Below are 23254 nucleotides of genomic sequence, written 5' to 3'. Positions count from 1 at the left end.
GAGAGAGAGAGAGAGAGAGAGAGAGAGAGAGAGAGAGAGAGAGAGAGAGAGAGAGAGAGAGAGAGAGAAAAGAGGCAGAAAGCTGTGGCTTTGTGTATGTGTGTGTGGCAGGCAGCACTAACTCTCTGTGACAGGCTGGCATCTCCTCTACCGTCTGATCTTTTTCCGGGTCACTTCAGCTCTGGGCCAGTGTCATAGCTCTGAGTGGAGCCTAGCCTACCACAGTGTCTGTCGGTGAGTTACTGGGCTCTGCTCTGTCTGCAGGCCCACTGCACACTACTACCGTAGCTAACACACCAGCCAATACTCACTTATCTGACCTCTGATATACACAACATGCTGCCACCCTCATCTAATGCAAGGTCACCCTCAAAAGAGCGCAGTTTGAAGACGCTACGAAACCTGAGAAAACCTGATCAATCAAATGTATTTTATAAAGCCCTTTTTACATCAGCAGTTGTCACAAAGTGCTTTACAGATACCCAGCCTAAACACCGAAACAGCAAGCAACGCAGACGTAGAAGCACAATGGCTAGGAAAAACTCCCTAGAAGGCAGGATACTAGAAAGAAACCTAGAGAGGAGCCAGGCTCAGAGCTGATGCTAAGCATGAACTGATGCCATGTCAATAAAAAGAGAGAAAGAGATGCCAGAAAATGAGAAAGTATAATCAGTATCATGTTAGCTAGAGAGAGAGGGGATGTAGTGCAAGAGAGAATAATGTTTATTATCACATGACCACCCTTCACACCACATGACCACCTTTCACACCACATGACCACCCTTCATATCACATTATAATAAATCACTTTTAAAAAAGTGACAACACACTAACCCCTGAGTCCAGCTACTGCATGACCCACAATCCCCTGGTCCTGCACTCTATTGTACTCTACAGACAGCCTCTTACATACTGTATCTCATGCTTTCATATTCCTTTTTTAAATTTAGCTTTTGTAGGGGATGTTGAGGCTTGTCCTGGGGGAAGTGAGGAGACAGGAGGTATGATATGAGATAACATAACACAGAGGCCTGCTGCCTGCAGCCGTTGTCTGTCTGTTGTTGTGTTCTGTTCCAGCAACTGTCTGGGTGAGTAGGGGGGGGGTCTGTACACGCAGCAGGTAATCTGATTGACCAATCAGAGAGGAGTGTAAATCCCTTTACCTGTGGGAGCCAGACTATCAGTACCTTCCATAGTGCGCACACACACACACACACACACACACACACACACACACACACACACACACACACAACTCCTGAGCTATGGGTCTGCCCACACAGAGACACATTCTCCCTGTCTGATACCCATCTCTCTAGCTCTGCCTGTACCTGCAAGGCACAGTTAAAGCCAGTCAAACATCCCAACGGGACCCAGATACAGATAAAGACCTCAGATAGTGTTCTACTCAGAGACTTAGCAGAACCGACACAGACATACAGTTTCTAATCCACTAAGAATGACCTTGAATGTGAAATAATACAGTGAAATCTCCTTATGTTAACAGTTTGTGCCCAAGACCAAACATGGAAAAGTTTAGTCTAAAAACCATATCGCACAGATATAGAATCCCAAGGTCGGATAGAATATCAGTGAAAGGTGTTTACACACATTATTTAAAGCACAAGAGAAAAGGAAAAGTACCAAATCCACAGAAAGACCATTCACTTCCTAACTGTCCAGCAAAGAAAGACTTAACATCTTCCAAGGAAATAACATATTATTCAAGGATTCTACATTTAGCAGTGAAGCAGGTGAGAGCTGTGAACTGCAAACACTGGTATGCTTGTAAGGACTAAATTCACACTAGACTATACTCAATTTACATCTATTAATAGTGCCCTATCGGACAGTTTTTCTGTTTGTACTGTATATGCTTACTGGAAGGTTGTGGTCACTAGGCGAGTGGCCAACGGCGTCCTCTGCCTCATATTTGTAGTAGTCCAGTGGGGCACAGAAGTACCCAGGCTGCACGTCAGAACACTGTCGACCAATCAGGTGCCTTCTACAGTCACACTGGCCATTTTCAACCATACACCTGTATACAGACAGACATACAGTACACACAGACATCATAGCCTCGTACATTCACAACTCACCAGTCAAGAAACGGTAAGAAAGTTAGACATGATTTAACACCTAATAATGAAGACTTGCACAACACTAAGTGCTAAGTCCTATTCAGTGTGATTAATCATACAAACACACACACAGAGATAAGCAATTATCCTGAAACGTCGGACGTACCTGTTGCTGTAGGCTCCACCAAAGTCACAGTCACAGGCTCGGCAGCCTGCAAGGTCATTACTGAGACCCCAGTACTCCGGCTAAAGGGGAGGACACACAGACAACATTATGACCACATCCTCAGAACCGATATACAATCATTACAAGATGGAAGAAGAGGCATCAGAAAAGTATCCTGTATAAAGTAGGCACGGTGTGTGAGATAGTAGACGATGGTCTGTAAAGAGCACAGGGCCAGTCTTACCAGACACTGGTTGCAGTAGCGGCCTGTGACGTATCTCTTACAGGAGCAGTCCCCACTGATCTGGTCACATGGTGCTCCCAGCATTATGATCCCACGATGGTCACAGTTACACGCTGAGAGAAACAAACAGTAGACACATATATGGTTTACACTGTCTGCGGCAACACACACACACACAGAGATGCATACACACGCACACGTTAAGGTATACACACTCACGTTGGCAGCCCTGTGGGTCGTTGTGGGTCAGGCCGTAGTAGCCCTCCTTGCAGTAGTCACAGCGGGTGGCCTTAACGTTGAGCTTACAGCGGCACTGCCCGGCGATCATGCCCATGTTCAGGTCTGTGTGGCTGTCACACACACCTCCCTCCATGGAACCCACAGGATCACAGTCACACGCTAGAGAGAGGGAGAGTGAGAGTAGGAAGATAGAGAGACAGAGAAACAGTCACACAATGAGAGTGGAGTGCAGAGAGACCGAGATGGGCAAAAAGTGAGTAGTCCTTCTACACTGTATTACCAAAACACATGGATAGCGGTATGCATAGTAGTATGCAGACAGCAGAACACTAGATTGCGGTATTTTATTCCAGGTTTGCTCACCAGTACATGCGGCTGGGTCTCTGATGTCCCTGCTGGGGTCCTTATAGTAGAATGGTTTACACATCTCACAGTTGCGTCCCATGGTGTTGTGGAGACAGTGGTCACAGACGCCACCGCTGGCATTGCCCGTGGCCAGGTACACCGCCATGTCAAAGTGACACTCGCTGGAGTGACCGTTACAGTTGCATTCTAGGTAAAGAAGCAAAAAATCACATACATCAGAAATGGTGCCGCATGTTGTTTCTGCAGCTGTGTGTGTACTGTAGTGTTACTTCTACATACAGGGTTGGACTACATTGACAGATTCCTCCCACTCCAAGTGAGTGTGTGTTGTCTTACCACTACAGGTGAGTTATGTTTAGTCTCACCTCTGCATGTGTGAGGGTTGTTGGCCTCGGCTGGGCTCCAGGGCAGGTCGTTGTGGAAGACTCTGCAGCGTTCACAGTTTAACCCCTCAGTATTGTGTTTACACACACATCGCCCATGGATCTGACCAATCACAACACAGAAAGAAAACATCACAGTTACCATTGTCTCTTGGACATTTTTCACAGTCATCAGCATATGCAATGACCAAGGGTTCCCACACAGAGACAACATATGACATTTTCATTTTTGTCATTTAGCAGACGCTCTAATCCAGACCGATTTACAGGCGCAATTAGGGTTACGTACCTTGCTCAAGAGAACATCAGCAGATTTATCACCCAGTCGGCTTGGGATTCGAACCAGCGACCTTTCAGTTACTGGCCTAATGCTCTTAACCGCTAGGCTACCTGACACAAACTGAGGTGTAAAAAGAGTTGACTGGATATGAGCTATGCCTCTGTCCTACCCACCATGCCACTGTCCCTGGCATCAACCCCTGGCACGGGGGCACATTCTGAGGCGTGTCCGTAGCAGAAGCAGCTGCCCCTCACCACCAGCTCATACAGGGAGTAATAGTACTTCTGCAGCACGTCAGAACGCCGGTCCAGCAGGTTATCTCCCAGGGTGTGCAGCTTGGTGAAGTTGATCCGCAGGTTGGTGATCCGCAACAGCTCTACCAAATAAAAGGGGATGTTTACATAAATCTTTCATTATTATTTAATGGAGTCCTATAAAATGTATAGTTTATAGGTTACTTTCAGTAGTCCTCTGATTGTCTTCTTAACTGATCTCATTTCCCAAGTATTTGTCTCACCTTGAATCTCCAGACTGTATGGGTCTTTCACATGTATGGCAGGGTCAAGCACTTTATAAATGACCTGAGCGAGAAAAGAGAGTCGTGTCACAGCTCAGATAATCAACAAATACACATTTCTTCATCTAAAGAAGGAAACACCATCATTGTCCCTAACTCGCTTCATGGCCTCACCTCTCCTTCCGTGGAGGGCTCGATGTCAGAATATCTCTCCTCACAGATGACATCATTGATGTAGTGGAGGGCGTGGGAGGGCACACGTGGAAACGTCTTGGTGCAGTTGTAGGCAAAATAACGGTACGGTCTCCAGGAGCGACCAAAATCAGCCGAACGCTCTATCAGCATGGCGGCCGGTCGGAATGTCTTTGGAAAGAAAGATGGAACAGCCGGAACAGTTCAGTAACGGCTGGGACTTATTCAGAATTATTTATGTGACGTTTATTACATGTCTGTTTTATTGGTAATAATATGTTTGTAGGTAATTTGGATTCATGTCTCTTGGATATTATTCAACAAATTCCTGAGCTGGCATCAGACAGCAACACACACATACTCTCACCTTAAACTTCATGATGAGGTGAGTGAAGTGGAATTCTGCCTCCAGATTGAGTCTGATACTGACACCCTCCTCTCCTGTAGGGAATAAATCACACAAAACACAATGAGATTATTACAGCTGAGACACACACACACACACACACACACACACACACACACACACCGTTGACGGACTGCCACCAGGTGAGGTCCTCGTTGCTGTCCTTGAGTTGGATGACGTTCTCCACGCGGTGACTGTTTTTGTGGTAGTATGGGTCATAAGGCCGCTGAGAGTTACACGCAAAACACTTGTCCAATTCCTACAGGGAGACAGAAGCAGCAGGTGTGAAGGATTTGTTAACTTGTGTGTGATACAGTAACACTGACTTAAATAGACCTGTTCACTGAATTACGACATTCGGCTGACATGTGTATCTAGGAGTTTGACACCACCAACAGGAAAGCCCTGGTTGCCTATGGAAACTACAAATGTGGGTCAGGCACTCATTTGCAAGTCACAATGGCAGCTAGCAGGACCGGAGCCAAGCAGTGGTAACATTGTCACCTAGATCATAGTCTTAATTACTGTGGAGCGGATCGGGTGGATAGTGAGGAGGGCAGAGGGGATGGGAGGGGGAGGGGGGCATGGAAAAACGCCAGAGCAGGGTCTCTTAACTAGGTTGTTGTCAAGGGAGATTAAGCCTCCAACAACATTTATGTGAAAGGATTGAGGGGAGAAATCAATAGGAAAGCATACAGTGTGTATAAGTAGGTGTGTGTCGGTGCACACATGCACATGCCTGTCACACCAGCTTTAAACCGTAAATCTCCTTTTCACACCCTCATTTCGGACCTCGTCTTATAAGGGCATTCCTTTCTTCAAGCTAAGGGTACCATCATATACGGATCCTCCATCACCAAACCTCTCTACCTCTCCTCACATCTTAGACATATTTACCTCCCATTAGTCAAGCTTAGAGGACACTCAAATTATAACTAGCACTCATCAGCACTCATTTAAGACATTGATTTGAATGATCTTCATTGACACAGGAAAATTGTGGCTTATGAGTGTCACAGCCCACTGGCTCCTCCATCCTCCCCCATGCTCCCCCATCCTCGACCCAGTGGAAGCAGGGCTAGCGTTAAAGCTTTAGTTCCAGTCCATCAAGTGGGCCGTGGGGCCAGACGGGAACCCCTCTGATGGAGCGTCACAACAAACAGCCCATAGGAAGATTACTACAGATCAGTCCCCAGCCCTGGACTTGGTCCAGCCACTACACTGGCATAATCAGATTACTGTAGGAGGACGCAGGAAGTGACCAGGAGCTGCATTTGTTACAATATGAATTGAACAGGCAAAAGTTTTTTTTTTCCTTCTTCTGTGTACATACCACTACAGGTATTATAAAAAGAAAACCAGGACAAAATGAGTACAACTACCAAAAAATAGGAAAAACATCAGTGGAATGAATCGGAATGATTGCGACAGGAGTGTTTGGTGTGGGCCGGTGAAGTAGCAGTTGAGTGATTTGACTGACAGATGATGGTTCCCACCTGGAGTACAGTATGAGGGGCTGTCACCATGTCCCGCCCTGCTCTAAGAGCCATTCCACAGTCACCACCCATCAATCATGTAACCCTATAACACTCCACAATGTGTTACCGTATCTGCTGCCCACAGGCTAACAATGAGGTAGAACACATACATGCAGGCCAAGCTTCAAGTCAAAATGTGTCAGGGATGGAGGGAGGGAGGGGGGGGGAAGGGGGGGAGAGGGAGAGAGGGATGTAGGGAGGGGTTGGAGGAGGGAGGGAGGTGGGGTGCGCTGTACACCTGGGACATTAAGACATTGGGAGGCTGGGTAGTCAAGGGGTGGCGAAGCAGCACGTAGAGATGGAAATAGACGGGCGACAGGCCGTTGGCGCAAACAGACAAGTCCCTCAACCCACCGGATGTCCTGACTTCTACTGAGAGACATGACCAATTATGGGGTGGGTTAAGACGGATAATGGGGTCTTATTTCCAAAACAGGTTCAGGTTCAAGTCCAGGTGTGTGTGCGTGTGCCTGTGTGTGTTCTCACCTGCAGGTGGCTGACTATGCAGTAGTGTTCAGGCCCATGAAGACCACAAGTGGAGGTGGCGCTGAGATTAATGTTTCGGCCAATCAACAGGTTGCCTGTTGCCGGGTAACAGCTGCCCTCCATGCAGCCATGCGGGCTTGAGGGGAGCTGCTGTCCCACAACACTAAGAGCTGAGGGGGAATTGAGGACAGGGAAGAGGAAGGAAAAGAACACAAAATAAAAAAAGATTAGTTACTCTATCATTTATAAAGCATATGGATTGAATAGTTCAATATTATGTAGCACATCAGATAAGGAGACATAAAGAAATGACATACTATAGAACCAATTCATTAGGTTATACACAGTTACAGTGGCTTGCGACAGTATTCACCCCTCTTGGCATTTTTCCTATTTTGTTGCCTTACAACCTGGAATTAGAATTGATTCTTGGGGGGTTTGTATCATTTGATTTACACAACATGCCTACCACTTTGAAGATGCAAAATATGTTTTATTGTGAAACAAACAAGAAATAAGACCAAAAAAAAGAACCTGAGCGTGCATAACTATTCACCCCCCCAAAGTCAATACTTTGTAGAGCCACCTTTTGCAGCTATTACAGCTGCAAGTCTCTTGGGGTATGTCTCTATAAGCTTGGCACATCTAGCCACTGGGATTTTTGCCCATTCTTCAAGGCAAAACTGCTCCAGCTCCTTCAAGTTGGATGGGTTCCGCTGGTGTACAGCAATCTTTAAGTCATACCACAGATTTTCAATTGGATTGAGGTCTGGGCTTTGACTAGGCCATTCCAAAACATTGAAATGTTTCCCCTTAAACCACTCGAGTGTTGCTTTAGCAGTATGCTTAGGGTCATTGTCCTGCTGGAAGGTGAACCTCCATCCCAGTCTCAAATCTCTGGAAGACTGAAACAGGTTTCCCTCAAGAATTTCCCTGTATTTAGCGCCATCCATCATTACTTCAATTCTGACCAGTTTCCCAGTCCCTGCCGATGAAAAACATCCCCACAGCATGATGCTGCCACCATCATGCTTCACTGAGGGGATGGTGTTCTCGGGGTGATGAGAGGTGTAGGGTTTGCACCAGACATAGCGTTTTCCTTGATGGCCAAAAAGCTCAATTTTTGTCTCATCTGACCAGAGTACCTTCTTCCATATGTTTGGGGAGTCTCCCACATGCCTTTTGGCGAACACCAAACGTGTTTGCTTATTTATTTTTTTAAGCAATGCCTTTTTTCTGGCCACTCTTCCGTAAAGCCCAGCTCTGTGGAGTGTATGGCTTAAAGTGGTCCTATGGACAGATACTCCAATCTCCGCTGTGGAGCTTTGCAGCTCCGTCAGCGTTAACTTTGGTATCTTTGTTGCCTCTCTGATGAATGCCCTCCTTGTCTGGTCCGTGAGTTTTGGTGGGTGGCCCTCTCTTGGCAGGTTTGTTGTGGTGCCATATTTTTTCCATTTTTTTATAATGGATTTAATGGTGCTCCGTGGGATGTTCAAAGTTTTGGATATTTTTTTATAACCCAACCCTGATCTGTACTTCTCCACAACGTTGTCCCTGACCTGTTTGGAGAGCTCCTTGGTCTTCATGGTGCTGCTTGCTTGGTGGTGCCCCTTGCTTAGTGGTGTTGCAGACTCTGGGGCCTTTCAGAACAGGTGTATATATACTGAGATCATGTGACACTTAGATTGCACACAGGTGGACTTTATTTAACTAATTATGTGACTTCTGAAGGTAATTGGTTGCACCAGATCTTATTTAGGGGCTTCATAGCAAAGGGGGTGAATACATATGCATGCACCACTTTTCCATTATTTATTTTTTAGAATTTCTTGAAACAAGTTATTTTTTTCATTTCACTTCACCAATTTGGACTATTTTGTGTATATTCAAAAAAAATTCCACTTAAATTACAGGTTGCAATGCATCAAAATAGGAAAAACGCCAAGGGGGATGAATACTTTTGCAAGGCACTCAGGTATCATGTTATATTTGCAGTCTGTAAAGAGAACTTAAGGGTAATGACTTCATGCTTCGTGACTGGAGGCAATGGGCTTGTCTTTCCACAGGAGTGGTATCTGTATCACTAAGAGTCTAGTGTTTGCAGTGTTCAGTCAGTAGGCAGGACCAGAGGATGAGCTCACTCTGCATACACCCACTCCTGTACACTACACTATGTGCGCTACGGTCCCACCCTGACTGGGAAATCACAGGAAAACATCTCTGTTTTCCATCATAGACAATTCTACAGTGGTTACTGGGTTACTACTAGCGTTGGAGAGTAACAAAATACATGTAACAGGATGACACATTTTCGATGTAAATGCAGTAACTGTTCTCTGTTACAGATCTGTAGTAATTGTGATGACAGACAGCGCAGATAGAGTCTGTATCAAGTTAACTAATGTAAATAATGGTATCAGATCAGGTTACATAGGGGTCGTTCCATTTGATTTCAATCCCTTTTTGACAGCACCCCTTTTTTATTTTGAACAAAACTTTTTATACATATTTGCCCATGGTAGAAGTGGTCAGAAAGTACCTTTTTGGACCTGAATGCCAAAACATTTAGGAGATAGAGGTGCTCAAAGTTGACCATTTTTGCATACCCCACCGTTAGCCTGGCTAACATGACTCACATGGTCAGCGAGGGAGAGCTGACACACTGGTCTGGACAGGAGGCCGTTGTAAATGCAGTATTCGCGCAGAGTTGTGCTTATTTCTGGCTGAGCTTTAATTGGTTCTCTCAGATGTTTATCTTTTTCCTGGGGTGTTGAGACCTAACGTTGTTTGGATTTCAAAATCCAACAGTTATATTGGAAGGGGGCGGCACTCAGGGGTGTGTGGCTGTCCATGGGTGTTTCAGTGAGAAAGACACAGAGGAGAACCAATCAGTAAAAAAGCACAGCCCCCTTCATTATCCATGCATCATGCTGACAACATCAAAACAGCCTTTCCAAACTCTGAAGTCAGGAGATCTTCGAGTTAGGTGTCAGCCAGACTAACCCCACCCTACCATGAGAAATCCAATGTCTTCATCCCTGGAAAAGATAAACGATTGATTTTGATACCATTTAAAGCGTGCAAACAGAGTTGTCAAACTGTTTAACATTTTCTTGAAACAAATGTTTTTTTAATACAAATTATGTCATTCTTTAACCTTTAACATCAATTATGTAAAAACAAGTAAACTCCGATATTTTTCATTTTCGCATATGTTGTAGCTTAGAATATGTTATAATACCTGAGGTGTTTGTGTTTTGCCCGCCATCGGTTGAGACACAGCATGCTCTTAAATACAGGGTGGGTGTCATGTTTTGGCTGATAAATGTACTAAAATGTGAACAAAAACGAAATGTAAACTTTCAAATGGTAGCACAAAGATGGTTGGAAGTCCACACATCAGATAATGTTGACTTGAATAGGAATATCAGTTGTTTTAAATTATAATTTCAATCTTCTATAGGAAATCTATTGAAATCATAGAAATATAGATAATAGAAGAGACATTCCTATTTATATTGACATTCAATGGTTGGTGGACTGGCGGCCATCTTTGTGGTAGTAATTGGGAGTAAAAATGTCAAATCAAATTTCAATGGTGTACCAGCTAAATTGCAGTGGTCTGAAGGGATATGCAGGTAGCTTAGTGGGTAAGAGCGTTGTGCCAGTAACCGAAAGGTTGCTGGTTCTAATCCCCGAGCCGACTAGGTGAAAAATCTGTCGATGTGCCCTTAAGCAAGGCACTTAACCCTAATTGCTCCTGTAAGTCGCTCTGGATAAGAGCGTCTGCTAAATGACTAAAATGTAAATGTAAATATGTCCATTCTATTGAATGAATTATATTTCTATGATTGAAATTACACCCACCTTGTATTCAAGAGTATGCTGTGTCTCAACTGATGGCGGGCACAACACAAACACCTCAAATTATGTAAAATTTGGTCTAAGCTACAAATTATGCGAAAATGAAAAAAATCGGAGGTTATGCGTTTTTAGATAATTTAAGTTAAAGGATAGAAAATGAAATCATTTTTATTTAAAACAAATGTTTTCAAGAAATTATCAAATAGTTTGACAACCCTGTTTGTAAGCTTTTAAATGATATCAAACTCAACCATTTATATTTTCCAGTGATGAAGACATGGATGTCTCATGGTAGGGTGGGGTATGCAAAATGGGTCAACTTTGAGCCCCCTTTATCTCCTAAATCTTTTGGCATTCAGGTCCAAAAAGTAACATTCTGACCACTTCTACTATGGGCAAATATCTATGGAAAGTTTTGTTCAAATCAAAAGGGGTGTGGTCAAAAAGTGATTGAAATCTAATGGAACGACTCATAGGACAGGTGAGGGATTCCAGGACAAGGGTAATGTTGCTTTCCTGCCCTCAAGCCAGGAGTCTGAGGTGAACATTGAAGAGAGGTAAATAAATCACTGATTCCCTTAGGCTGTCTCTAGGACACTGGAGTTGGTTTCTATGACATACTACTGCTAGTGTTGCTTCGGGCTCCTCACAGCTGAATGGTGGCTGTTAAAATAGAGACAATAAATGTTGTTGTTGTTGTCGTTGTTGCGACCTCATCTTTAACACACTGCCATAATCTGTGAACTATGAACTGCACAGCTCCTTCTGCACCTGGACGAGACACTTGTGTTCAAGGTAGCTGTTCAGAAGGGGCCAGGGCCACTGCAGAATTGCCCTATTATGCCCTATTTTGGGCTCTGAGTATTACACCCTGTTGTCCGTCTCACCCACGTAAATGTTGTCGACACATCACTGACTCTGAAAAACCAGCCTCATCATGGTTGAGAGCAACAAGAGAGGAAGGGAGAGTGATTGAATGAGGAGAATAAAAACAAGGCAAAGAGAGAAAGAGAGTGAAGAGGTAAGGAAGGGGGTGACAGAGAAAAGAAAGGGTGGACTGATGACTTTCTACAGAGCGGGAGAAATAGAGAGGCAGCTAGAGATGTGGAAAGAGATGCAGAGATCGCTGGGGCCCCTTTCAACATCAGAGGCCCAGGTAACAGCAAACACACAGCATGTTGGGACACGACGGAGGTGGAAGGTGTGATGTGGAATTAAAAACATCATGTGTTACCCATGAGAAATGAAATAGTCATATTTCCCATAGACACCCAGTCATTAGAGCATGTGTAGGTGTCATAGGAGAACCAAGTAAACATAGGGCCAAGTCTGAAATTTCTAAGTGGAAATTACTAACTTCAGAAGCCTTTTTGTTCTCCTGCAACAGGGTGATCAAATTAAGATCCTATACCTGTGCCATGACTTGGCCCCTGTTCAAGTAAAATATTTAACTGAATCAGATTCCCTGAATTCCAGTAAAGGAGCAGTAAAGCATTAACACAAGGCAATATGCCACTGGGCCTTACTTAACCTGAGACATTCAAAATCAAAGCGTGACCTTTGGAATGTTGATATCTGCACATATCCGACTCTCCCTGTGCAAACAGAAAAGTCCCTTTAGGAGTGCTGTACATTTGCCCACAGAGAATACCTGAAGCTCACCAGAGATGTAGAACAAAGATAGAGGACCCCTCCCTGGCTGTGACAAGCTATCTCTGACAGTGATACAGACCCTAATGGCTTCTCTAAGCTGCAATGTGGGTGTGTTGCATGACTGGACATTTGAAGGGGCAATCTACTGTATCTCAGTGAGTGTGTGTGTGTGATTGTGTGTGTGTGCACCCACATGTGTGTGCATGTGTGTGTGTATCTTTGTGTGCATGTGTTTTGTAAGAGTGTATTTGGGGAGGTCCCTGGTAAAGCCACACCAGGGTCTGCCTTCACCTACTCTGTTATTGCATTCCTCTGTCTTTTCTCCAAACATAACAGCGACATTCATTTCAAAGAGTTTTTCAAATCCGACCTAAGCACCCATTGTTTATTATAAACTGGGTGGTTCCAGCCCTGAATGCTGATTGGCTGACAGCCGTGGTATATGAGACCGTATACCATGGGTATGACAAAACCTTTATTTTTACTGCTCTAATTACTTTAGTAACCAGTTTATAATAGCAATAAGGCACCTCAGGGGTTTGTGGTATATGGCCAATACACCATGGCTAATGGCTGTGTCCAGGCACTCCGCGATGCGTCGAGCGTAAGAACAGCCCTTAGCCGTGGTATATTGGCCATATACCACAAACCCCAGAGGTGCCTTATTGCTTAAATATACAGTAGACCAGTGTAAACGCTGTTGTCCCTTCCGCTCAACGCCTGTTCATGTTTTCTTCTTAAAACTCCAGAGGAGGTACAGTACAGCTAGCTGCTCACGAAAATCAATGATGAAATTGACATATATAAAGTAAAACTAACATTTACATCACAGGTCTCAAATAACACCTTTTTTGCTAATTCCTGTCAACATGTGAGAGAACGTTACTGTTAGATTGCGTCCTAATGCTAATGTATTGGAGTGTGCGAACAAAAACACAGGCCTTTGGAAGGTTTCAAAACTGCTGTTGACAACAGCTGGTTTCTCACAGTCTGATTAGAGCGTTGGTCAAGCACGTGTCTGTACGCCGCCCGCCACATAGCTACACACACACGCATACCAAAGAAGGAAGGCGTAGCTACACACACACTTGCCCAACATCCTATCTCCCTTCTGTACAGGGCGTTACAGTAAGAATGCAGGGAGACTGCGAGAGGGGAAATGTGTATTTATGAAGAAAAACATTCCAGGTGTCAAAGTGTCGGACACGGACTGTTCCAAACACTCCGCCCCTTCCCACAATGCCCCTGTGCGGAGGTAGAACGTGTGTGTTGGAGTGTGGAGGGCCCGTCCACACATGCTCTGTGCTGCTTATCTCTATACGGGCTGGGACAGGGAGCCGGGGAGGGCAGTCGGGGGGTGTTAGAGGAACCAGGCTCAGGATTATTCCACACACTACCTGACACTTTCTCAGCCACTGGAATGGAGCGCTGAGCAGTGAATCCATTGACTGTCAGAGCAGCTAGGGCCAGGACCTGTCAACCTCTCTTTCCTCTACTGGATCTAACACTGCTTACTGTGCTCAGAGACCATCTCTCCCTAGGCAATTCTTTGGTTGTTCCACTGCCCTCATAACTGTCATTGTTGACCCTTATCCAATAACAGCAGCTCCTACGAGCTGTCTCTGAATCCTCACTCCCTAATGGTCAAGCATCAGTATCAGAGCTCCAGTGATCTATTGGATTTGAATCCAGTCCCTTCTAGTCACTCTCTTCTCTGACACCATATTCCAGTCAGTGGAATGGCCTTCCAGCACTAAAGCCCAGTATGTCAGTCACTATACTGTTATCATTAGACAATCCCATGAATTGATGGACTGATCAGATAACTATAGGGGGATGTGCTGTGATTGGCAGATTTGTACACATTCTCAATGATGGTTAATTTAACATTGAACAGGACCAGTGGAGGCTTCTGAGGGGAGAACGGCTCATAATAATGGCTGGAATGGAGTGAATGAAATGGTATCCAGAACTTGGTTTTCATGTGTTTGATACCATTCCATTCACTCCATTCCAGCCATTATTATGAGTTGTCCTCCCCTCAGAAGCCTCCACTGAACAGGACACTGTCTAGAAAATATCCAGTTCTGTATTGATTGTACAGTAGGACAGCACATAGCAAAGCACCAGTTGATACAAAATGAAGGTAAAAGGTAACACTTCCACACACCTGCAATAAATGTTTCCCAGTTACAATCATTTACAGAGAATATGACCCAGATTCCTGACTGCAGGTGAGTGAGGAGAAAAGGGCACATATCCCAGAATACCTAACAGTCTGCACTTTGTGCCAGTGCCACCCAGGGAAGGAGAGAGATTGAGGGTTTAAGAAAATCACAAGACCCGGTAATCTGTCTTTAACTGGATTAGAGCTGAGTTCCTGGGAAAGAAACGATGACGCCCATGTGGAAGAGGAGAGGAGTGGCGAACGGCTGTCTGGCTCCTGGGCTGGGGGGAAGACAGTTGCCCCCGGAACACACTTCATAGTTCACTGGCTGCATATACTGTATGTGTGTGTGGACCGGACCCCTCTGTCAAAACACACCTCAGTCACCAATGAACCCTGCAGAGGCCCATTCTGACAACCATACAGAGACTAGAGCTGCTGCTAGTAACCTATCATTTGCCAGACATTCCAGAAATACCCTAAATTCTGTTGGATTTAAATAACAGATTTTCAACTGAATCTTCAAAGATTTTAGTAGCTAGCGTTTACCCTGTGAGATTACCTAATAAGGTTGTGTTGCATGAATAGAGAAGTTAAAAACAATCATTCAGAGAATCAAAGCTTTCAGTGCTCACTGTTCCGGCATCTTAAGTTGTGGTGGTGGAACCCTGTCATACAGAGGGCACCCCTGATCACTGAAGAGTTTAGAGACATCAACCAGAATTCTATCATTCTCAGGTTACATCCATTCTACCCTGGTTGTCCAGATATTTTACAGAGAACTCATATACCTTTGTGTGTTGTATAGCAATTATCTCACACATTACGTAAACAAATGGTGGAGCTGCAAGTGCAAAGCTATACAGAACCATTACTGCATCAGATCTCGCCTGAACAGCCATCTGAGGAGTGGCTCCTCTTTTGGAGTAAGAGACTGGTGAAAGATCAGAGGCAGGATCAGAAGTCAGCAGTACAATGGCAGCAACACAGTAAAGTAGAGACAAATCCCCTCTCTGCATAAAACTCAACCTGCCCTGTGCTGCGCTGCGCTGCGCTGCTCTGGAGGAAACACCATACACACATCTGTGGTTTAGCGCCCTGCGCCATAATAAAATAGTTCCAATACACCAACATCTTTGAATCTTTTAATACATGTGTTTCTAAAATGTGTCAAAACATCACATTACATGAATTACTGTTTATAGTCCATCACTCTGAAATAAACGTTTGTCTCCTTAACATATTAATTCGTAAACAACTCATGAAACATCAACTGATTTTCTGTCGACCGAACATTCCCTTGTTTCTTCAACATTAACTATATTCTAAACTAAGGTGGGCTGGGTAGACTGTCAGGCACCTTCATACAGTGAGGGAAAAAAGTTGACAAAGACATGATCAGTCTATCATTTTTAATGGTAGGTTTATTTGAACAGTGAGAGACAGAATCACAACAAAAAAATCCAGAAAAACGCATGTCAAAAATGTTATCAATTGATTTGCATTTTAATGAGCGAAATAAGTATTTGACCCCTCTTCAAAACATGACTTAGTACTTGGTGGCAAAACCCTTGTTGGCAATCACAGAGGTCAGACGTTTCTTGTAGTTGGCCACCAGGTTTGCACACATCTCAGGAGGGATTTTGTCCCACTCAGGAGGGATTTTGTCTCCAAGTCATTAAGGTTTTGAGGCTGACGTTTGGCAACTCGAACCTTCAGCTCCCTCCACAGATTTCCTATGGGATTAAGGTCTGGAGACTGGCTAGGCCACTCCAGGACCTTAATGTGCTTCTTCTTGAGCCACTCCTTTGTTGCCTTGGCCGTGTGTTTTGGGTCATTGTCATGCTGGAATACCCATCCACGACCCATTTTCAATGCCCTGGCTGAGGGAAGGAGGTTCTCACCCAAGATTTGACAGTACATGGCCCCGTCCATCGTCCTTTTGATGCGGTGACGTTGTCCTGTCCCCTTAGCAGAAAAACACCCCTAAAGCATAATGTTTCCACCTCCATGTTTGACGGTGGGGATGGTGTTCTTGGGGTCATAGGCAGCATTCCTCCTCCTCCAAACACGGCGAGTTGAGTTGATGCCAAAGAGCTCAATTTTGGTCTCATCTGACCACAACACTTTCACCCAGTTCTCCTCTGAATCATTCAGATGTTAATTGGCAAACTTCAGACGGGCCTGTATATGTGCTTTCTTGAGCAGGGGGACCTTGCGGGCGCTGCAGGATTTTAGTCCTTCACGGCGTAGTGTGTTACCAATTTTTTTCTTCGTGACTATGGTCCCAGCTGCCTTGAGATCATTGACAAGATCCTCCCGTGTAGTTCTGGGCTGATTCCTCACCGTTCTCATGATCATTGCAACTCCACGAGGTGAGATCTTGCATGGCCGAGGGAGATTGATCCAGAGGCCGAGGGAGATTGACATGTCTTTTGTGTTTCTTCTGTTGTCACCTTCTCACCAAGCTGCTTGCCGATGGTCTTGTAGCCCATTCCATTTACAGCCTAGTGTATGTCTACAATCTTGTCCCTGACATCCTTGGAGAGCTCTTTGGTCTTGGCCATGATGGAGAGTTTGGAATCTGATTGATTGATTGCTTCTGTGGACAAGCTGAGATTAGGAGCACTCCCTTTAAGAGTGTGCTCCTAATCTCAGCTCGTTACCTGTATAAAAGACACCTGGGAGCCAGAAATCTTTCTGATTGAGAGGGGGTCAAAAACGTATTTCCCTCATTAAAATGCAAATCAATTTATAACATTTTTGACATGCGTTTTTCTGGATTTTTTTGTTGTTATTCTGTCTCTCACTGTTCAAATAAACCTACCATTAAAATTATAGACTGATCATTTCTTTGTCAGTGGGCAAACGTACAAAATCAGCAGGGGATCAAATACTTGTTTCCCTCACTGTAGCTGCAGTGGGGTTATTCTGCCACATAATGCAGGCTGTGTTAACTACTGCACATACTCTCCATATCTGTCTGGTGGTTTGCCAACTCTGCCATGAGAAGTAATGTGCACTGGAGTCTGTGGTGTTGTGACAGGAGGTGGGTCAGCATCTGAAACAAGTAAGTGCAACTCCGTGTCACACTCTGGGTGTTCCTCTCCACCCTTTGGAGAAGTCTCTGGAGCACTGTGGAGGGGTTTCAGGTGGCGTCGATTCCTGCGCAGCGCTCCCTTGTCTGTCTGGACCAAGTATGACTTGGGTGTGTCACAATGTTGAAGCATTGAAGCTGTCTTTGTCCAGCCTTGTTCGTCGTCCATCTTCAAGGCGATGTTGACTCCGGGCTGGAGGTCTGGAAGGGCTCTGACATTGTACCTGTTGCTGTAGACACGCCTGTCCCCGTCGACACGTCTCACCTGCTGGAGGTCTGGCCATGCCGGTTGTAGGTTAGCCTCCAGGGTGGGACTGTGGTGTGGAGCTGTCTGCCAAGCATGAGCTGTGCTGGTCTCACACCTGTGGCTTGCAGTGGCTTTGCTCTGTAGGTCATGAGAGCTAGGAATGGGTCTGCCTGTTTCAGGTTCCGTTTGGCTGTCTGCACGGCTCTCTCTGCCTCACCATTTGCTTGGACGTAGTGAGGGCTGGTGGTAGCGTGTCTGAAATCATAGTCTTTAGAGAATTGTGTGAAAGCTCTACCTGAGAACTGGGGAGCATTGTCTGTAATGAACACATTTGGGCATCCCCACCTGGCGAACCAGTTTTTCAGTTTAGCTCTAGTAGTTTCTCCTAACATGTCTTTGAGGTAAGCTATTTCTATATATCTAGAAAAATACTCCACAACTACCAGGTAGTTTTGCTTGTTGAGTTCACATATGTCAGCTGCTATTCTTTCCCATGGGTGACTGGGGAGTGGAGTGGTGATCAAAGGTTCCCTCCTCTGAGTAGGTTTGTACTCCTGACTGTCTTTGCATGTACTGACTCTTTTCTGGATGCTTTTACTTATTCCAGGCCACCACACACTACCTCTAGCTCGCTCCCGGCACTTCACAATGCCCTGATGGCCGTCGTGTATCCACTTTAACATCTCAGTTCTCATTTCTTGTGGCATTACTATACTATCACCATACAACACTACTCCTTGTGAGGTAGAGAGGTGCTGTCGGGAGGTGTACTATGCTTTTACCTTGTCTGGCACTTTGGCTGCATACTTAGGCCATCCTGTTGTCACATAGTGTTTCACCATCTGCAGCTCTGCATCCTGATGTGTCTGCTTCTTGACGACATCAAACTTGGTGGCCATGCTGTATGAATTGCATCCTCATAGGCCTCGATTTCACTGGTAAGCTACGATCTCTTGTGTGACAGCTGCCTGGGGATGTCTGGAAAGGGTGCCTCCTATAACAAGCTGTTTCCCCACCACATACTCAGCTGTAGGGTTATAACGCATCATGCACATTAACAGTCTCTGGCAACTCAAAGGTACTAAGTCAAGGTCTTTACAGTTTATCAGTGGAATGAGGGGTTTCTGATCACTCTGCAGTGTGAATGCATCTAGGCCATACAGATATCTGGTAAACTTCTGACATGCCCAGACTTCTGCGAGACACTCCTTTTCTGTCTGTGCATAGCACTTCTGTGAGAGTCCTGATGCAATAAGCTACTGGCTTTAACTGTCCATTGTGTTTCTGTAGTAGGACCCCGCCTAACCCATAAATACTGCATGGACTATGGTAGGGTTTGTCATATAATAGAATGCCAGTACAAGTGGCAATGTGACGAGTTGCTTTACCTTCCTAAAGGCCTCCTCCTGCACTGCACTCCATGTCCATGTAGCATCACTCTTGAGCAGGTCGTTAAGTGGTTTGGTGACATCAGCTAGACCCGGTAGGTACCTGCCTAGGTAGTGAATCATACCCAGGATCCTCCTCAGATCAATCACGTTACTTGGCGGCTCCAGCTGCGTGATGGCCTGGATCTTGGGCTCATCAGGACAAATGCCATTCTCGTCGATGCAGTGTCCTAGGTAGTTGAGCTGTTTCTGACGCAGTAGACATTTGTCTGGGTTGAGCTTCAAACCTGCTTTCTCCAATGTGTATAGGGTGTTCTGGAGTATCTCCTCATGACTCTCTGGCGTGTCTGAGTAGATAAGGATATCATCCATGTAAATGGCCACGCCTTCTTGGTCCTTCTGGAGCTCTGTCATGTTGCGCTGGAAGATTTCTGGGGCACTAGTGATTCCAAATGGAAGTCTGTTGAAATTGTACCTTCCATAAGGTGTTATGAATGTGGTAAGCTTGGCACTCTCTCTGTCTAGTTGAATCTGCCAGAAGACACTTGCTGCATCTAAAAGACAACTTGGCAGGTTATCTCTATGGTGGGTAGAATGTATTTCTCCATGTTCACTGATTTGTTTAACCTTCTCAGATCAGCACATACCCTCAGCTAGTCTTTGTTCTTCTTGGGTACCAGGTCCATAGGAGCACACCACTCTGTAGGCTCCTGATCACACCACTCTGTAGGCTCCCTGATCACACCACTCTGTAGGCTCCCTGATCACACCACTCTGTAGGCTCCCTGATCACACCACTCTGTGGGCTCCCTGATCACACCACTCTGTAGGCTCCCTGATCACACCACTCTGTAGGCTCCCTGATCACACCACTCTGTAGGCTCCCTGATCACACCACTCTGTGGGCTCCCTGATCACACCACTCTGTAGGCTCCCTGATCACACCACTCTGTAGGCTCCCTGATCACACCACTCTGTAGGCTCCCTGATCACACCACTCGCCACCATGCGGTCAAGCTCCTTTTTTGCCTTGGGGAGCATGGGCACTGACACACGTCTAGCTGTATTTACACTGTATCAATCAAACAATCAAATGTATTTATAAAGCCCTTTTTACATCAGCAGATGTCACAAAGTGCTTATACAGAAACCCAGCCTAAAACCCCAAACAGCAAGCAATGCAGATGTAGAAGCCCTGTAGGGCACCACATCATATTTCAGGTTTATTTTCATTGGTTTTATCTTCAGCTTGCCCACATCTGCAGGACGAGCACTCTTGAGCTGCTCTGTGCTTTTGATCTTTTCTATTCTCTTTACTAAGCATTTTTACATTAACATTTTTAGTCATTTAGCAGACGCTCTTATCCAGAGCAACTAGGGTTAAGTGCCTTGCTCAAGGGCACATTTTTCACCTAGTCGGCTCGGGGATTAGAACCAGCGACCTTTCGGTTACTGGCACAATGCTCTTAACCACTAAGCTACCTGCCACCCCATTGCAACAGCTACATTATGGCCTAGCAGATGGCTTCCATGTGACTCCTTTATCACATACACTTTGAACTTCAACTGCTGTCCTTTCCAAATAGTAGTAGCTGTAAAGTGACCCATCCAGTTCAGTTTCCCCCCTGGGCTGTCTAGTTGAGTTTCCCCCCTGGGCTGTCTAGTTGAGTTTCCCCCCTGGGCTGTCTAGTTCAGTTTCCCCCCTGGGCTGTCTAGTTCAGTTTCCCCCCTGGGCTTAGTTGAGTTTACCCCCTGGGCTGTCTAGTTCAGTTTACCCCCTGGGCTGTCTAGTTGAGTTTCCCCCCTGGGCTGTCTAGTTCAGTTTCCCCCCTGGGCTGTCTAGTTCAGTTTCCCCCCTGGGCTGTCTAGTTCAGTTTCCCCCCTGGGCTGTCTAGTTCAGTTTCCCCCCTGGGCTGTCTAGTTCAGTTTCCCCCCTGGGCTGTCTAGTTCAGTTTACCCCCTGGGCTGTCTAGTTCAGTTTACCCCCTGGGCTGTCTAGTTCAGTTTCCCCCCTGGGCTGTCTAGTTCAGTTTCCCCCCTGGGCTGTCTAGTTCAGTTTACCCCCTGGGCTGTCTAGTTGAGTTTACCCCCTGGGCTGTCTAGTTGAGTTTACCCCCTGGGCTGTCTAGTTGAGTTTACCCCCTGGGCTGTCTAGTTGAGTTTACCTCCTGGGCTGTCTAGTTCAGTTTACCCCCTGGGCTGTCTAGTTGAGTTTACCCCCTGGGCTGTCTAGTTGAGTTTACCCCCTGGGCTGTCTAGTTGAGTTTACCCCCTGGGCTGTCTAGTTGAGTTTACCCCCTGGGCTGTCTAGTTCAGTTTACCCCCTGGGCTGTCTAGTTGAGTTTACCCCCTGGGCTGTCTAGTTCAGTTTACCCCCTGGGCTGTCTAGTTGAGTTTACCCCCTGGGCTGTCTAGTTCAGTTTCCCCCCTGGGCTGTCTAGTTCAGTTTACCCCCTGGGCTGTCTAGTTCAGTTTACCCCCTGGGCTGTCTAGTTGAGTTTACCCCCTGGGCTGTCTAGTTCAGTTTACCCCCTGGGCTGTCTAGTTGAGTTACTGTTACTCTTCAGCGGTGGCATGCTTTTTAGTGTGCTATAAGTCTTTTCTGATATGACACTTGTATTTTTTGGGCGGGCTCTTTCATGAATAGTGTTCACTTTGGGCACAAAATAATTGTCCAGTTTACCCATAACAGTCTCATAATCATTCTGATCCTCCTCCTCAGAAAATGTGAATGTCTTGAAAACGTGTTCAGCTTCCTTGCCCAGCCAATAGAACCTGTACCTATCCATCTTCTTTGTTTAGCTTAGTTGTTATCCTGTAATGATGAAATCGTTGGCGCCATTCTGGCCAGTGTTCTGGGCGACTGAAGTCAATGTTTTTTGGAGGTGGAAACTTAGCCATTGTTGCTGATCTTCTGGCACCATGTAGTAGTATGCTTTATATGAAGAATCTGGAGGTGAATATCACCTTGGTTGGCTTTAATGAAACAATAAACATAGCTAGGTAGCTAGCAACATAACACCGGAGACTGCCTTCACTGGGCTTGTTACTTGACGGGTGCACGCGGACTGACTCACCCAATCACCTTATATGACATCATGAATATACTTGCGCCATGTGCTATAATAAAATAGTTCTAATACATCACAGCTGGCACCACTGCGTCTGGAAAACTGGCACGTTGAACGCCTGCCCTTACCTTGTCATGGACCTTTGCCATGGAATTTGACAAAGAGTGTCACTGTGGGATGTTTTACACAGTGTTCTTTTGAAATATGTAATCATCCGACTTCAACAGAAGTGAAACATGTTTGAACAGTCATATCTATAACCCGTAACCTGAGGCTACAAGACTGTTTTGCTAGTAAAGAGTGGGATATGTTCCTTCGATAGCATTATAGGAGTTTACCACATCAGTCACGGGCTTCATTAATAAGTGCATAGACGACATCGTCCCCGCAGTGACTATACGAAGGTATCCAAACCATTAACCATGGATTACAGGCAATATCCGCACTGGGCTAAAGGCTAGAGCTACCGCTTACAAAAAACGGGACACAGACATGGACGCATAGAAGAAAGTTTGCTACGACCTTCCTGACGGGACGGCCCCAGGTGGTGAGGGTAGGAAACAACATCTCCGCCACGCTGACCCTCAATACGGGGGCCCCTCAAGGGTGTGTGCTAGTCCCCTCCTGTACTCCCTGTTCACCCACGACACGATTAGACAGCCTACAGGGAGGAGGTCAGCGACTTGGCAGGTTGGTGCCATGACAACAACCTCTCCCTCAACTTCAGTAAGACCAAGGAGCTGATCGTGGACTACAGGAGATAGAGGGGAGAGCATGTCCCCATCCACATCGACAGGGTTGTAGTGGAGCGGGTCGAGAGCTTCAAGTTCCTTAGCTTCCACATCACTAAGGACTTAACATGTCCACA

The 23254-nt window shown here is 45.7% G+C and overlaps 1 protein-coding gene across 1 annotated transcript in view; it reads right to left on the bottom strand.

Moving 5' to 3' along the window:
* lamb2l (laminin, beta 2-like) overlaps positions 1 to 23254 on the bottom strand; it is a 57168-nt gene that overhangs the window by 16567 nt on the left and 17347 nt on the right. Inside the window, exons 3-14 of the mRNA XM_084185121.1 lie at positions 6900 to 7069; positions 4999 to 5134; positions 4837 to 4910; positions 4452 to 4640; positions 4278 to 4341; positions 3934 to 4136; positions 3463 to 3583; positions 3095 to 3283; positions 2711 to 2890; positions 2492 to 2604; positions 2248 to 2327; positions 1882 to 2038 (exon numbers count right to left, since the gene is read on the bottom strand). Coding sequence (XP_084041247.1) covers positions 1882 to 2038; positions 2248 to 2327; positions 2492 to 2604; positions 2711 to 2890; positions 3095 to 3283; positions 3463 to 3583; positions 3934 to 4136; positions 4278 to 4341; positions 4452 to 4640; positions 4837 to 4910; positions 4999 to 5134; positions 6900 to 7069 — 1676 coding nt within the window. The remainder of the gene's footprint in view (positions 1 to 1881; positions 2039 to 2247; positions 2328 to 2491; positions 2605 to 2710; positions 2891 to 3094; positions 3284 to 3462; positions 3584 to 3933; positions 4137 to 4277; positions 4342 to 4451; positions 4641 to 4836; positions 4911 to 4998; positions 5135 to 6899; positions 7070 to 23254) is intronic.

This window comes from Coregonus lavaretus (assembly GCF_964263955.1).
Source record: "Coregonus lavaretus genome assembly, chromosome: 20".
NCBI classification, from domain to species: Eukaryota; Metazoa; Chordata; class Actinopteri; order Salmoniformes; family Salmonidae; genus Coregonus; species Coregonus lavaretus.
The sequence above is the reverse complement of the archived record's forward strand: the minus strand, read 5'-3'. Positions and strand labels throughout refer to the sequence as shown.